The following is a 12,523-nucleotide window of genomic DNA, read 5'->3' on the forward strand; positions in this document are numbered from 1 at the left end:
CAGCAGGATTTGGCAAATAACCGTTGCAAAATTAGCTCCACAACTGTCACCACCAATGATGATGAGACCAGGATCCACATGATACTCTTCTAAATTCCTCATAAAGTATAAGGTGGCATTCAGACAATCAAAGTATTGCCCTGGGTAGGGGTGTTCAGGAGCCAGACGATAACTGAATTGCCAAAAGATATTGTGGTTATTGTCAAAATAATTATAAATATTTCATTTGTCTTGTTCACGATTGGTATGGTAGTTATGAAGGCCTTTTTTTCTGCATTTTAAAGATTATATTTGTTTTAGTTAGTGTAGATTGAAAAGACAAGCTAGTGGTGTTACAGCTATTTTAGAATACTTTGCTTATAAGCACATTTCTAAATTAAATTAAAAGTTACAGAGAAAAATAGGGAGCACAATCTAAAATAGTAATTATTTTCATCATATTTTTCAGAAACGTTTCAGCTGTGAACTGTGTTACCATAAATACTTCTGTGTAAAAGCAGCACTTACCCAACAGACACAACCACTGAGTTGCATTTTTTGGAAATATGTCGGCATATTCTTTCAAAGGCTCCTAAAGAGAAAGTGTATCAGAACTGATGTTTTAAAAATCAAATAAACTTTGAAATGAAAAATAGAGATCCTGGAACATACCCTCTGGGGAAGGCACTGCAACATGAGACAGTAACTTCAGCTATGCAGTGCTGTGGTATTTACATGTTAACATCTTTTCTGGTTATTGGTCAGTGGCTGTTAGGATATAAATGGAAATAGTAGGAAAAAATAGAAGTGTGCCTGGGCTGGAATCACATCTCAGCTGGTGATCAACAAAAGATTGAGGTGAAGCATAACCTGAGGACAAGCACATAGAAAGAAGCAGCATAGAAGAAGTTGAGGCTCTATTTGCTCCTTTTGTACCTGGTATTCACTGCTTCCATTTGGTGACACTAACTTTTGTACTCTAAGAAATGGCAGATAATCATTCCCTGTTTAACTTCTCTTGCTTTTCATGATTCAATAGACATTTAATGTGTCTGTCTGTATCAGTCTTTTCCAGCCTGAAGAGTCAAAGTCTATTTGCTTACTCTCTACACACTTTTCTCACCTCTGCAGCCTCTCTCTGAGCCTTTCCAGTACTGCTATATCCTTTTTGAGGTGTGGGAACCAGTACTATAAGCATCTGATATTTAGATGTACTGTGAATTTCTTCCACGGCATGAAGAAATTTCCTGGTTTGTCATTTCCTAGTAATAATTCCTAGCATTTTATTTGCTTTCTGACTGCTACTGCGCACTAAGTCAACGTTTTCAGTCAATTTTCTTCCATAATCCTGAGATCTTCTGTCTGCATGGGAATGGTCTGTGTAGAGTCTGTTCTATGTATAAAGTTAGGATGTTCTGTTCATCTGTTTGACTTCTCTACTTGCAATTTAATCTGCCATGTTATTGTCTAATCCTTTTGTTTTCATAAAGACATTCTGCAGTTTTTCAGCCATTCATTTACTACCTTGTTGAACTTAGAATCATATCAGCTTTCAGCATCTTTTCTGGTTTTGATTAGCACTGGTCCCAGCACAGATCTCCTCATGGGAATCTCACAGGAACCTCCCACAACCCATCTTTCTTCTGTCTTTTAATGAGTTTTTATCCAAATGACAGAACTTCCCTCTTTTGTTATGGCTGTGTAACCTCTTTTGGAAATGAAAGTAGGTTTTATCAACTCAGTCTCCTTTATTGATGTATTTTACAAGGGCTTGTAGCAAGAGGATGAGGGGTGAGGGATTAAAACTGGAAGAGGGAAGATTTAGGTTGGACATAAGGAGGAAATTCTTTAGTGTGAGGGTGGTGAGACCCTGGCCCTAGTTGCCCAGGGAAGCTGTGGCTGCCCCATCCGTGGAAGTGCTCAAGACCAGGTTGGATGGGTCTTGAAGTAACCTGGTCTGGTGGGAGGTGTCCCTGCTCATGCAGGGGGGTTGGATGTAGATGATCGTTAAGGTCCCTTCCAACCCAAACCATTCCATGATTCTATAGTTCTGTGATTTGCTGACTCATTTAAAAACCCATGTATTGATCTGTGAAGCATGGCTTCTATTTGCATGGGCTTTAAGGATTAAGTCATATTTATTTGTCCACTGATTCTGTTCTTCATGTTATCTCCTGTTAAATTGCTACTTGAGAACTTTCAGTATGAAGATTCCCTGAGGCATTTAAAAACTTGTCATTGTGTTATTATCTTTCCTGTTCCAAATACCAACAGGAATTCAATTGAAAGGCCGGGCACTACAGTCAGTCTATGGGTATGGGTATCATACTAAGGTGTGGCATGTGATAGGGCTCCATCCGGATGCTGGTTGTGCAACAGCAATTGTGTTGTCAACTACAACTATTGCAACTGCGGTATGGTGTTTGGTTTTTTTTCCTCCAGCAAAAGGAATTCACTTTTCATTTAGGTCGCACTTACCTCTTGAGGTTTCACTGCAACCCAAACTAGCTCTAGAACTAGAAGTATCACAAATGGTGTCAGCCTAACACTCCACTCAGACTAATGTGCTCTGTTGTGAAACAAGAGTGAATTATTCCTGTCGCAGTGTAGAATGGAACCTAAGTTACCAAAAGTTGCATTGTTGTTTCTGCATGATGGTGACAAAGCTTAGGTAGACTCTCAAACTCACTTGCAGATAACTGAAGTCTTCCCAACATAGTGCTAGTGGAGACTTACCCTTAGAAACAGTAAAGGATTCAAAATGGACAAACTTCCCTGTCTGACCTCTGGGATGAAATCTGGATTTCCATGTTAGGTGCCTCGGCTCCCAGAAAAGCACTCATAGACTTGGTTGCTCAGAAGGAAATCTAGAATGGTTAGAAAGCTGAGCCAGCAGCTACTGAGACAACCAAAGGGTTGTCTCCCGTTCTGAAAAAGAAATTAAGTATTCTGTGCAGTGTTACCGTAAGAATTAAAAAACTTGGGAAACACTCACTGACTTTTATAGTGTTTCCACACAAAAGTTGAATGCTGAGCACAGAGTATATCTTCAGTTCTGTGCTTTGAGGCCATGTCCAGGCTTACAAGAAACACTTCAGCCCAGTTGAGATTTAGAACTAAACATTTCTCCTTTAGAATCAACCAAAACATTTTTTCCAAAAAAGAAAATAAAAAGTATTTAATTTTTTTTTTTTGCAACAACAGTACCGTTTTCATGGTACTATAATTGTTCCAGAAAGTACATTTAGGCTTGAGTTCTGTAACACCCTAAAAGGATTTTAAGTTAGATTTTCAGAAAAGACAGAGTACAGAGGAGAGGGAGGGAAGAGTAATGGATTGTAACCCTTATTCCAGGACTTGTTCTGTATCTTGTTTTCAGCTAGCAATTTGTAAAGGTACAAGGGCATCCTGGGAGCTGAGCTTCCCTCACAGTGACCTAAATGTTTTGTTTTAATGATCTGTCTTTCTCTGCCCCAGCACACTGAGTCTTTTTCAGAACACCTTCAACAAGAGGAGGAGCAGAGTCCCTCTGTTGTTAGCTGACAGCTGATTGAGGGGTTTCTGGATCTCAGTTCTTCATTTAGTACCCTCAGATCTGCTAAGAGCTGCTTTCATCAACTTCCCCGGTATCTCAAAGGAAGCAGAAATGTGATTACCCTTAAAGTGTGCTAGACTAGTAATTCTGCAAGGTGCTTTTCACTTAGTATTGAGATTACAAAGACTATTGTCATTAGGAAGGGCAGGTGAGAGATACTGACTGGCCCATCTGAAAGTCAAAAAACAGAGGTTTGTATTTGATTTAAAAAAAAACAACTTTCTGATTTCTTACTAATGCTCCCCAATGTGCCAGCGCCTCCATGAAAATACAGAATTCCTTTTCTTCTGCCGGTAGGTGGCCATTTAGGCTGATAAATTCTCAACGGTACCTCATCTACTTTGAGATCTTTGATAAGAAGTTGTGAATCTCTCCAGGTAGGTATTCCATCTAGCACAAGGCGCAGCAGGCTTAAATCACTGCAGATCCCTAGCTTGTCCAAAATCTTTCCCTGTTGAAAAGAAAGAATCCATAAGAAGAAGAGTTATGTAGGCTTGCTTCTGATAAGATGGCATTGTTCTATACATGCAGTTCAATAGGTACAATAAACATCTAGTTTGTTAAAAGTTTCATGTGAAACAGTTTTCCAATATAAAGTGGCTGCATTTCAATACATGCACTAAAAAATCTAAAGAAGCTTATAAGATTAGTCTGTCAGTTAATTTAACATGATTTGGTTCATAGGACAATGCTTATAGGCTTCATGGGGGGTGAATTGCTGTTTCCTGTTTGTTTTTTTTTAATTAAGCTATTATCTTCTACCTCCCAAAAATCCTACCAAAACAAAAGGGAAAAAAAGTTTTCAGAAAGTTAACTTACCCATATCATGAAGGTAATCATCCATGAATGGAAAAAACGAAGCTTTAGGGGTTGGTCAATTCCAGGTGGCAGTTCTGAGTTGAAAAAACTGTAAAACATCACCCCCAAAGCCAGTGCTGGTATTACAGCAGGAGAAATTAAAACCATTCCTATTACTGCTAAAGTTGTAGAAACAGATGCCATTTCAGTTCAATAGAAGTGAATGCTAAAAAAACACCGGTGCTGCCTTAATCCGTGTTGCCAACTGTTTCTGAGTTGTCTTCACAGGAGACTAAGCACCACATATATAAGCAGAAATAAAAAGTTCATTAATGTTGCAATACCCTAATTTTCTCCACCCTTCTTTTGTTAATGGTATTCGCATATCATATTCTGAAACAAGGGGAGGGAGAACTTTTCACCCTTTACAAAATGTGGAATTTATAGTATATGGAATTGATTTATATCATGAGTTCCTCATGAACGTTGAGAAATTATTGTCCAGTGGGGTCCTTATTTGAAGATGGTGTTTGGTTGTTGTAAATTCATTCCATAAGGACATGCCTGTTGTGGTGTTAAATTTTAGTGATGTGGGGCTACTTGCGGTTGTCATCAAAGTATATTCTTCTCTGAGAAGAAACATTCAATTCCATGTTTTTTGATAAGTTTTGTTTCATAGCAGAATGCACAAGCACTTTCATGCTTTAATTTTGGTTTAAATAAGAGTATGTTTGCTCTGTTTATGTGAATATATTTATTATTCTTTCAGCAAGCTCATTGCAAAGTCCCAGCTTCAACAAAGTCTTTACCTACACATAGATGAGAGCAGCCTTATGTTAGCTAAAGACTGAAGTTACTCCACTAAACTGGAGAAAATTACCTTTGCAATATGTGCTATGGATATGCATACAGTTCTTTATTCTTATAAAACAGTTACCTGCTCAGAGCTCTCAAGATTGTCACTTTATTAATTGAGTGTAGCATTGCTGGAGACTGACATGTTTTGTGTGGTGGTTGGTGAATACAGAATTGGCCATAATTGAGTAAATTCTTCCCATTTTCTCATCAGTGAGCCTCTGTTTTATGCAAGAGGTTCCTCACCTAAAATTCAATATTTTCTTAATTTTTTCAGCATGTTTCTAGTGGTCATAGTAATGATGGGAAGGTGCAGTATTATTATAACAATACCTACTCAAAGAAAGATGATGTTTGCTGTTTTTTCCCTGTTGGTGTTTGTAAGATTTATACTCTGCTGATTGAGAACGTGCAACACTCATCAGCTTCTCATCTTATCTGCACAAGGCAGGTTTCAAACCAGACACTAAAAGAGGCCAAAGTGTGTAGGTAGTGGGTGCTGATGAGTTATGGAATGTCATGTGTTACTGTTTTCCTTCCAATTTCTTTCTCAGAAATATTGCAAAACGTTTCACTTCAGATTGTAGGCTGTGTTAGGAAACACAGTTAGCCTATAGTTAGCTGATTGCTACTGTGTGTAATACAGGAAATACTACTAGGATTAACAAAAGCATGGTTAAGCAGCCAGCTAACATGACTGAGGTATTGATTCTGTTAAGTACAGCCAGGCTTAAGAACTAACTAGAAGGAATAAAGCTATGAAAACAAAAAAAAAATAATGTGTTCCAATGAAGAATTAAAAGCAGAAGTAATAGCTTCTGATAAATTGCTTTTTAAAAAAAGTACATTTCAAAACTAAGTCCTCTTGTAAATATGTATCTTTATTTATTAATTCCAGGCAATTTAGTAGGACAATTAGAGTCTGTAGTGCAATTTAACTAACTTTGGTTTTACCAAGCAGAGCATGTAGGAAACTGACTGTCCTCAAGTTCACATTTCTCTTTTTGTATTTGTTTGAAGAAATGACTGGAAGCATCTCAGACCTCCTCCTATCTGTAAGCCTTTGTCTTCTCATCTGTGAGATGGGTTTAGTTTGCTTTCTACACTGACAATAAGAAGCTTTAAGAAATTACTGCTTAGTAGATGCTCTATGATAGTGTTTTTAAAGGTGCTATATATTTGCTTGATCTACCTCCTTCATCTAGCCTGCTTCCTACCCACCTTTTGGTGTCCTTTTTTGTTACCTCCATCTCCCCACACAAAATTAGTAGCTACTCCCTATGTATTTTGTTTGTACTCATGACTGAAAGCCATCTTTCATTTAATCTGCCATAAATCTTTTTTAACCTTTCTTCCTCTAAGTTACTAATTTTGAGTCTGTCCTCAAACTCCTGGGTTAAACACCTGCTAACAAATTCTGCATTAAAAGCTGCACTTTATTAAACAAATCAGATAAAAATTATTACAAATACTATGTATTAGCATTCTGTAGTGGAAATTCAGATCTTGTGCTGTGCAATTCAGAGCAGGTACCTTTTTGAAATGGTGACTTAACAGAAAGTTTTCTTACATAGCATTTTGAAATGTGGATGAGTTTTGTATGTGTTTTGGTAGCTGTACAGTTCTCTTTCCTCAGGATGGAGGAACCCTGTGTCCAAATGAGCTGCTCTCGAACATTTACCTGGACTTCCATAACAGGTCACCACACCAAAATGTAATCTTATTAACCCATAAATATATTGAATGTGAACATAAAAACTGCAACTGGCCTTAATTTATTGTGGCCAGATTTGTCTGAGACTTGTAACTCTAAATATTCAGGTTAGCAGTTTCTTCACTACCAGGAGAATCAGCAAACACAATGAAGCATGGACATAATGGGGGATCAGAGAAAAGATTGACAAGAATAAAAGCACAGTTTGCAGGATTATACCTGTTCATTTAGTACAGAGAAAGGGCATCATAGGCAGACAATAATGTTAAATATTTTTAAATAAATAATGAGTTAATAGATTTGGAACATTTTCTAATTGCCTGCTTATTTTTCAAAATACTTTCTGTTGCATATTGCCTTTTAACGAGAGTGGCTCAAAGAGGTTAATGTAAAGACAACAAAGCAGAAGGTAAGTGACCTTGCAATAAACCACTGTAACTTGGTTGGCTTAGAACAGGTAATATGACTTTAAAATTATTATGGTTTAAAATGTGCTCTGTTACTAACCATGCAGCTTTAGTCTGTGAAGGCACAACAACAGGTTCAGTAAAAATATCTAAATCTATACCACAGATTGACCTTTTGTAATATCTCCCAGGTACTCATGAGCTGTGCCCAGAGCACAAAGCTTGACAGGTTATTTTGCTGGCATTAAAAACTCGGTTGGGTGCTGACACCTGGTGATGGGAATCATGCACGACAATTTGCTTCTCCTTTCTTAATTTCTTTAAACATCTCCAGGTAACACATAGCTGTTCAAATAGTGTCAGGACCTCCCAGCTATACTGAACTCTCAAGCATTTCACCAAATGTCAGGTCCTGACAGTGTTCTGATCTGTTCCTGAATCCTTTTATTTCTGGATTTCACATTGTTCCTCTGTGAGAAAGTGCATCTGCTTCAGGCAGTGCAGGACTACAGTCCTCAAGCATTTCACCAAATGTCAGGTCAGTGACAGTGTTCTGATCTGTTCCTGAATCCTTTTATTTCTGGATTTCACATTGTTCCTCTGTGAGAAAGTGCATCTGCTTCAGGCAGTGCAGGACTACAGTCAGTGCAAGCTCTTTGTAAAGGAACTGCTATTATTGTATATTAGCATATTATCTTTATCAATATAATTCATATAAATTATTTTTAATATATGTTTTTCTTAACCAATGCTTTTCTATAAAATCTGTAGTTCCATTTCCTGACCTCCTCTCCTTTCTTTCATGTCTATTCTTCATTTTTTCTGCTCTATTCAGTTCTCCTTCAGCTTGCTTCAAACTCGGCTTCCACCAGATAGAGGCTTTGATAAATCAAGTCATTGACTGTCCTTATTACACACTTAACCTGTAGATTCACACTCTGTTACCTGCCCCAAATTGTCCTCAAAAGCCCTTTTACCTGCTCCAAGTTGTCCTCAAATCACAGTTTGTATATTAATATTACCAGGGCTTTATTAAGATGAACTGTATTGCAAAACACTTGCCATGGGAGCAAGTTCTTTAATGGCTACAGGAGAAAACTCTGAAGAGGTGGTAGAGAAAAGCAAGGCATGTTTACCTGATTTTGTGTATCATAAGAGAAAACGAAGCAAAAGCCATGACCAAATAAATGTGTTGGGTGAAAAGAAGACAGATGCAATGCAGAAATTTAAGAAATCTAATCTTCAAAAATTTACTATCATCTTCAGACCTTTACTTCCAGATCGGAATGCTACCACCCTGCCATAAAAAGCTAAGAATAGAGTTCCATGGAATCCCTCTTGCAGATGACACCAGGTCACTTTGATAGCATGATCCTCTAATCGTTTCTTGTACAGCAGTCCATCATCTCTCAGCACATCAAATTCACAGGTCAAAATGAAAGCCTCAGGCAGGTGAGCCATAGCACTGTCTTCAGCGAGCAATGGTGAAAAAACAGGCTCAAACATCGGCTTGATCACTGTGTAGACTTCTTTGGAGAACTGATGTCTAGTACTTGGCTTATAGCCTCTTGTTTTAAACTCATGAGGCAGGTAGTCAGGACTGACCCATTTCTGATACTTCAGCTGCAAATCTTCTGGAACATGACAACCTTTAAGCATTGCTTCCAAGACAGACAAGTCTTTATTAAGGTACTTCAGACCAAGAGCAACAGTTTGTTCCTTTAACAAAATTGGGACTCCTTCATTCTGCTGATAAGAAGGCAAATTAAAATCCACACACTGGACAAAAGGATATATTAGTATTTGTGCTCTCAGCTTTGGGAGATCTCTTCTGTTCCCCAGTGCTTGGGCAACAGCAGCAGCAAGTGTACCTCCACTACTGTCTCCACAGACGATAAAGCGGGAAGGGTCTACCCCAAACTCTTTCGCAGTCCTCAAGAAGTGGATGGTGGCAGTGAGACAGTCCTCAGACTGGGTTGGGTATGGGTGCTTAGGAGCCAAGCGATATCTAAATAGGAGAGAAGGTGTTTTAATACATCATACATTTCATATCTTAGAATCATCATAGAATGGTTTGGGTTGGAAGGGACCTTAAAGATCATCTAGATCCAACCCCCTGCATGGGCAGGGACACCTCTCACTAGACCAGGTTGCTTCAAGCCCTTCAACACTTCCAGGGATGGGGCAGCCACAGCTTCACTGGGCAACCTGTTCCAGGGTCTCATCACCCTCACAGTGAAGAATTTCCTCCTAATGTTCAACCTAAATATACGGTGAATGTTCCCATTGTCATACTTTCATTCATGTATTTCTTTCTGAAGATGGGAAAATATTCCGAGACTATACTTAGAGCATTAGAATCAACGGTAATTATTACTTTTTATGGATTACCTGCTACTATTTTTAATGTTTGGAGGAGTCAATACACTGTTGTATCTTTGCAAAATAGTTCTTTATCTATTAGGTAAGTGAAGGGACATGCTTAGTTACTGTTGAACTGGGTGGCAAGGCAGGTGTGTATGAATCAGTTACCAGCAATTCCAGTTAGAAATGCAAGGGAACATTTCCCAACAAGAAACTGTTAAAGAATATGAGAAGGAAAAACTTACAATGCAAATATGAAAGTTTTTCAGTGGTTTTCTGTAATCTGGATTCTTTATAGATAGAATCAATAGGAGTTAGTGGGTCTTCAAGTATTTTAGGATGTTACTAGTAATTAGTGCAATTTTAATCAATTTCTAAGACATCAACTCTTTTCCTGAATTTTTAGAAATCAGTTCTTTTGAAAATGCATTACAGTTTATCAGAAAAATGTTCAGAATGTTCACCTCAGGTTGATGACAAGTTAAATGTGGTTTCCATCCCCTCAGTTCTTCAGATCAGAAAATAAATGTTCTAGGTACAGGAGCTGTATAAAGGGAATCTAACATGATGCCTATTGCATGTAAAAAAAAATAATTGTTCTGCTGTCCTGAAGGTAATTTTGATATTTATAATGCTTAACCTGCTAACTCTTCTTGTCATCTAAGAAATACTCTATCAGATCATAACCTAGCATTTGTAGCATTTGTAGTTAGAACACATTTTATTTCTATTACTTATGAATGCTTCCAAACCGTGCAATTCCTCCATGAAAATAAAGGATTCCTCTTCTTTGGCTAGTGGTTGATATTTTTGGATGGTAAATTCTTACTCCAACCTTTTTGAACTTTGAGTCCTTGATAAAAAGATACTTATCTTTTAGTGGTAGTATTCCATCCATTACCATCCTGAGTAGATGGACCTCTGAAGGAAGGCCTACTTTTTCCAAGAACGTTGCCTGTTAATAAAGGGAAAGAAACCACAGTTTATTGCAAATTTCTTTCTTACTTGGAGGTTGATCATGAAAAATTTAAAATTCTGTGGTAAATTCAAACTCTGTCTCCTAAGGGTTCTTAGAATGAAGTGGACAGTTATGATGATGATTTAGATAAATCTTCATTCTAGTGTAATACCTACAGAAATTTGAAATTCAAAGAATACTAGATTTAAGAGGAGGAGGTTAACTTCTCTTCTGTAATTGCTTTGTGTCCATGCTTCTCCAAAACAAGGCCTTGGAGCCTGTGGGAAGGCTGGTCTGGAAGTTGATTTCACTGAAGCACAGGAACTTGGTTCATCAAAACCATCTTAAACTTCTGGCAAAAATGTTAGGTGTACTATCTAGCAGAACACAGGATCAGCTTAGGTGGTATTTTTTAGATTATATTAGAAATGTTAGATGAGACCATTGTGGTTTTCACGTTATGTCATTCTTCAGGGGTGAAATCCTTGCTTAAGTTTTTATCAGTAGGAAAAAAATCAGACTATTACTAGTAGATAAAAGAAGATGTCAAATACTTCAACTTGTCAGGTGTTTAAGTAGCCATGTGCCTGAACACAATAAGGAGAGAGTAGTTACAGCATTTAAGACTCCAGCTTTGGATGAAGAAATGTGGCTAATACTTTAATTTCTGAAACTCAGGCTACTTTTTAGCTTGGAGAAAAAAAATCTGTATCATCTACCACAGCTGTCCTCCTGAACAAGAATAACTTTGAACCTTGGCTTGGTCACCTCACAGCTCACTGATCTTACCTAAACACTCAGGCTGAAGAGTCTTATGTCAGTCTGAGATAGTTCCCTTTGTTGCATCTGGATGGGTTTAAGCTGTTTCATTGGTAGTCAGACCTAGTCTATTCCTGCTCAAGAGGAAGAGTATGAGGCAGTATAACTCTGTTTCCCCTATATTGGATTAAATGTTGTACTTTTCTTTTTCTGCAGTAGATTTCTCTAATGAGTAATTTCATTTGTTGTGTTGCTGTTATACATGCATATTTTAAAAAGAGTTGCATATACAAGGTATGCATATGCATGTATCTTAAAACCCCAGAATAAGACTTGTGACTTATTAGATATACAGGTTAAACCTGTGATTAGCTGTGTTGTTTGTATATAATATAGGGATGATCTTCATCTTAGAAATACTAACAAAAAATAGAAGTCCTTATCAACCACTCTGTTTAGAGTTGACATTAGAGTCTGACATCTCATTTTTCTTAAAACTGCAGTAGTTTCATGGGTCAGCTTTCACAGAGATTGGAATTTATTTATATTGCTCTTTATTTATATTGCTCTTTATTTATATTGCTCAAACCAGGACAGTTACTTCACTCTTAGCTGTGAATATCTTCTATAGATTACCTGCAACAACAACCAGTTATGGCAGACATCTGTAATTAGTATCATCATGCATAGTCTTCATAATTGTGTCTGTTACCATACAAATTAAATTTTAATGTTGTTTTTTTAAGTAGTATTGTTTTAAGTTGCACAGTTCCTGTGAATAGAAGCGCTACAAGAAGCAGCAGAATTTGCATTCTTGCTTTGTTTTCTGATTCAGGTCCTTTTTTTTAATGTGCATGTTCCCTCACAGTGAGGTATTGGCTTTTGGTCTACAGTTTCTGGCAAAATGATCACTGGCATGACAGCTGCAAGCCTGGGCTATGTGTACATAAAGGTTCACTTACAGTATATCTAGACTGTGTATCACTGATTTCTTCATTACCAGAAATTTCAGTTTCAGGATCTTCATGCTCATAAAGCTGGTTCTTTTGCAGATGATCACCCAAGTCAGTCAAACATGACCAACTTTTTGACAT

At 37.6% G+C, this 12,523-nt stretch overlaps 2 protein-coding genes across 2 annotated transcripts in view; both read right to left on the reverse strand.

The window, feature by feature from the left end:
• Positions 1 to 4,576, reverse strand: part of LOC104395426 (arylacetamide deacetylase-like 3) — a 5,316-nt gene extending 740 nt beyond the window's left edge. The window contains exons 1-4 of the mRNA XM_010005119.1: positions 4,394 to 4,576; positions 3,809 to 4,025; positions 508 to 571; positions 8 to 172 (exon numbers count right to left, since the gene is read on the reverse strand). Coding sequence (XP_010003421.1) covers positions 8 to 172; positions 508 to 571; positions 3,809 to 4,025; positions 4,394 to 4,576 — 629 coding nt within the window. The remainder of the gene's footprint in view (positions 1 to 7; positions 173 to 507; positions 572 to 3,808; positions 4,026 to 4,393) is intronic.
• A 4,014-nt stretch (positions 4,577 to 8,590) lies between these two features.
• LOC104395524 (arylacetamide deacetylase-like 4) lies at positions 8,591 to 12,523 on the reverse strand. Its single transcript, XM_010005232.1, is given in 3 exon segments — positions 8,591 to 9,420; positions 10,451 to 10,667; positions 12,392 to 12,523. Coding segments are annotated over 3 exon segments (1,179 nt in total).

Source organism: Chaetura pelagica, unplaced genomic scaffold (assembly GCF_000747805.2).
Source record: "Chaetura pelagica isolate M959 unplaced genomic scaffold, ChaPel_1.0 scaffold159, whole genome shotgun sequence".
In the NCBI taxonomy this organism is placed as follows: Eukaryota; Metazoa; Chordata; class Aves; order Apodiformes; family Apodidae; genus Chaetura; species Chaetura pelagica.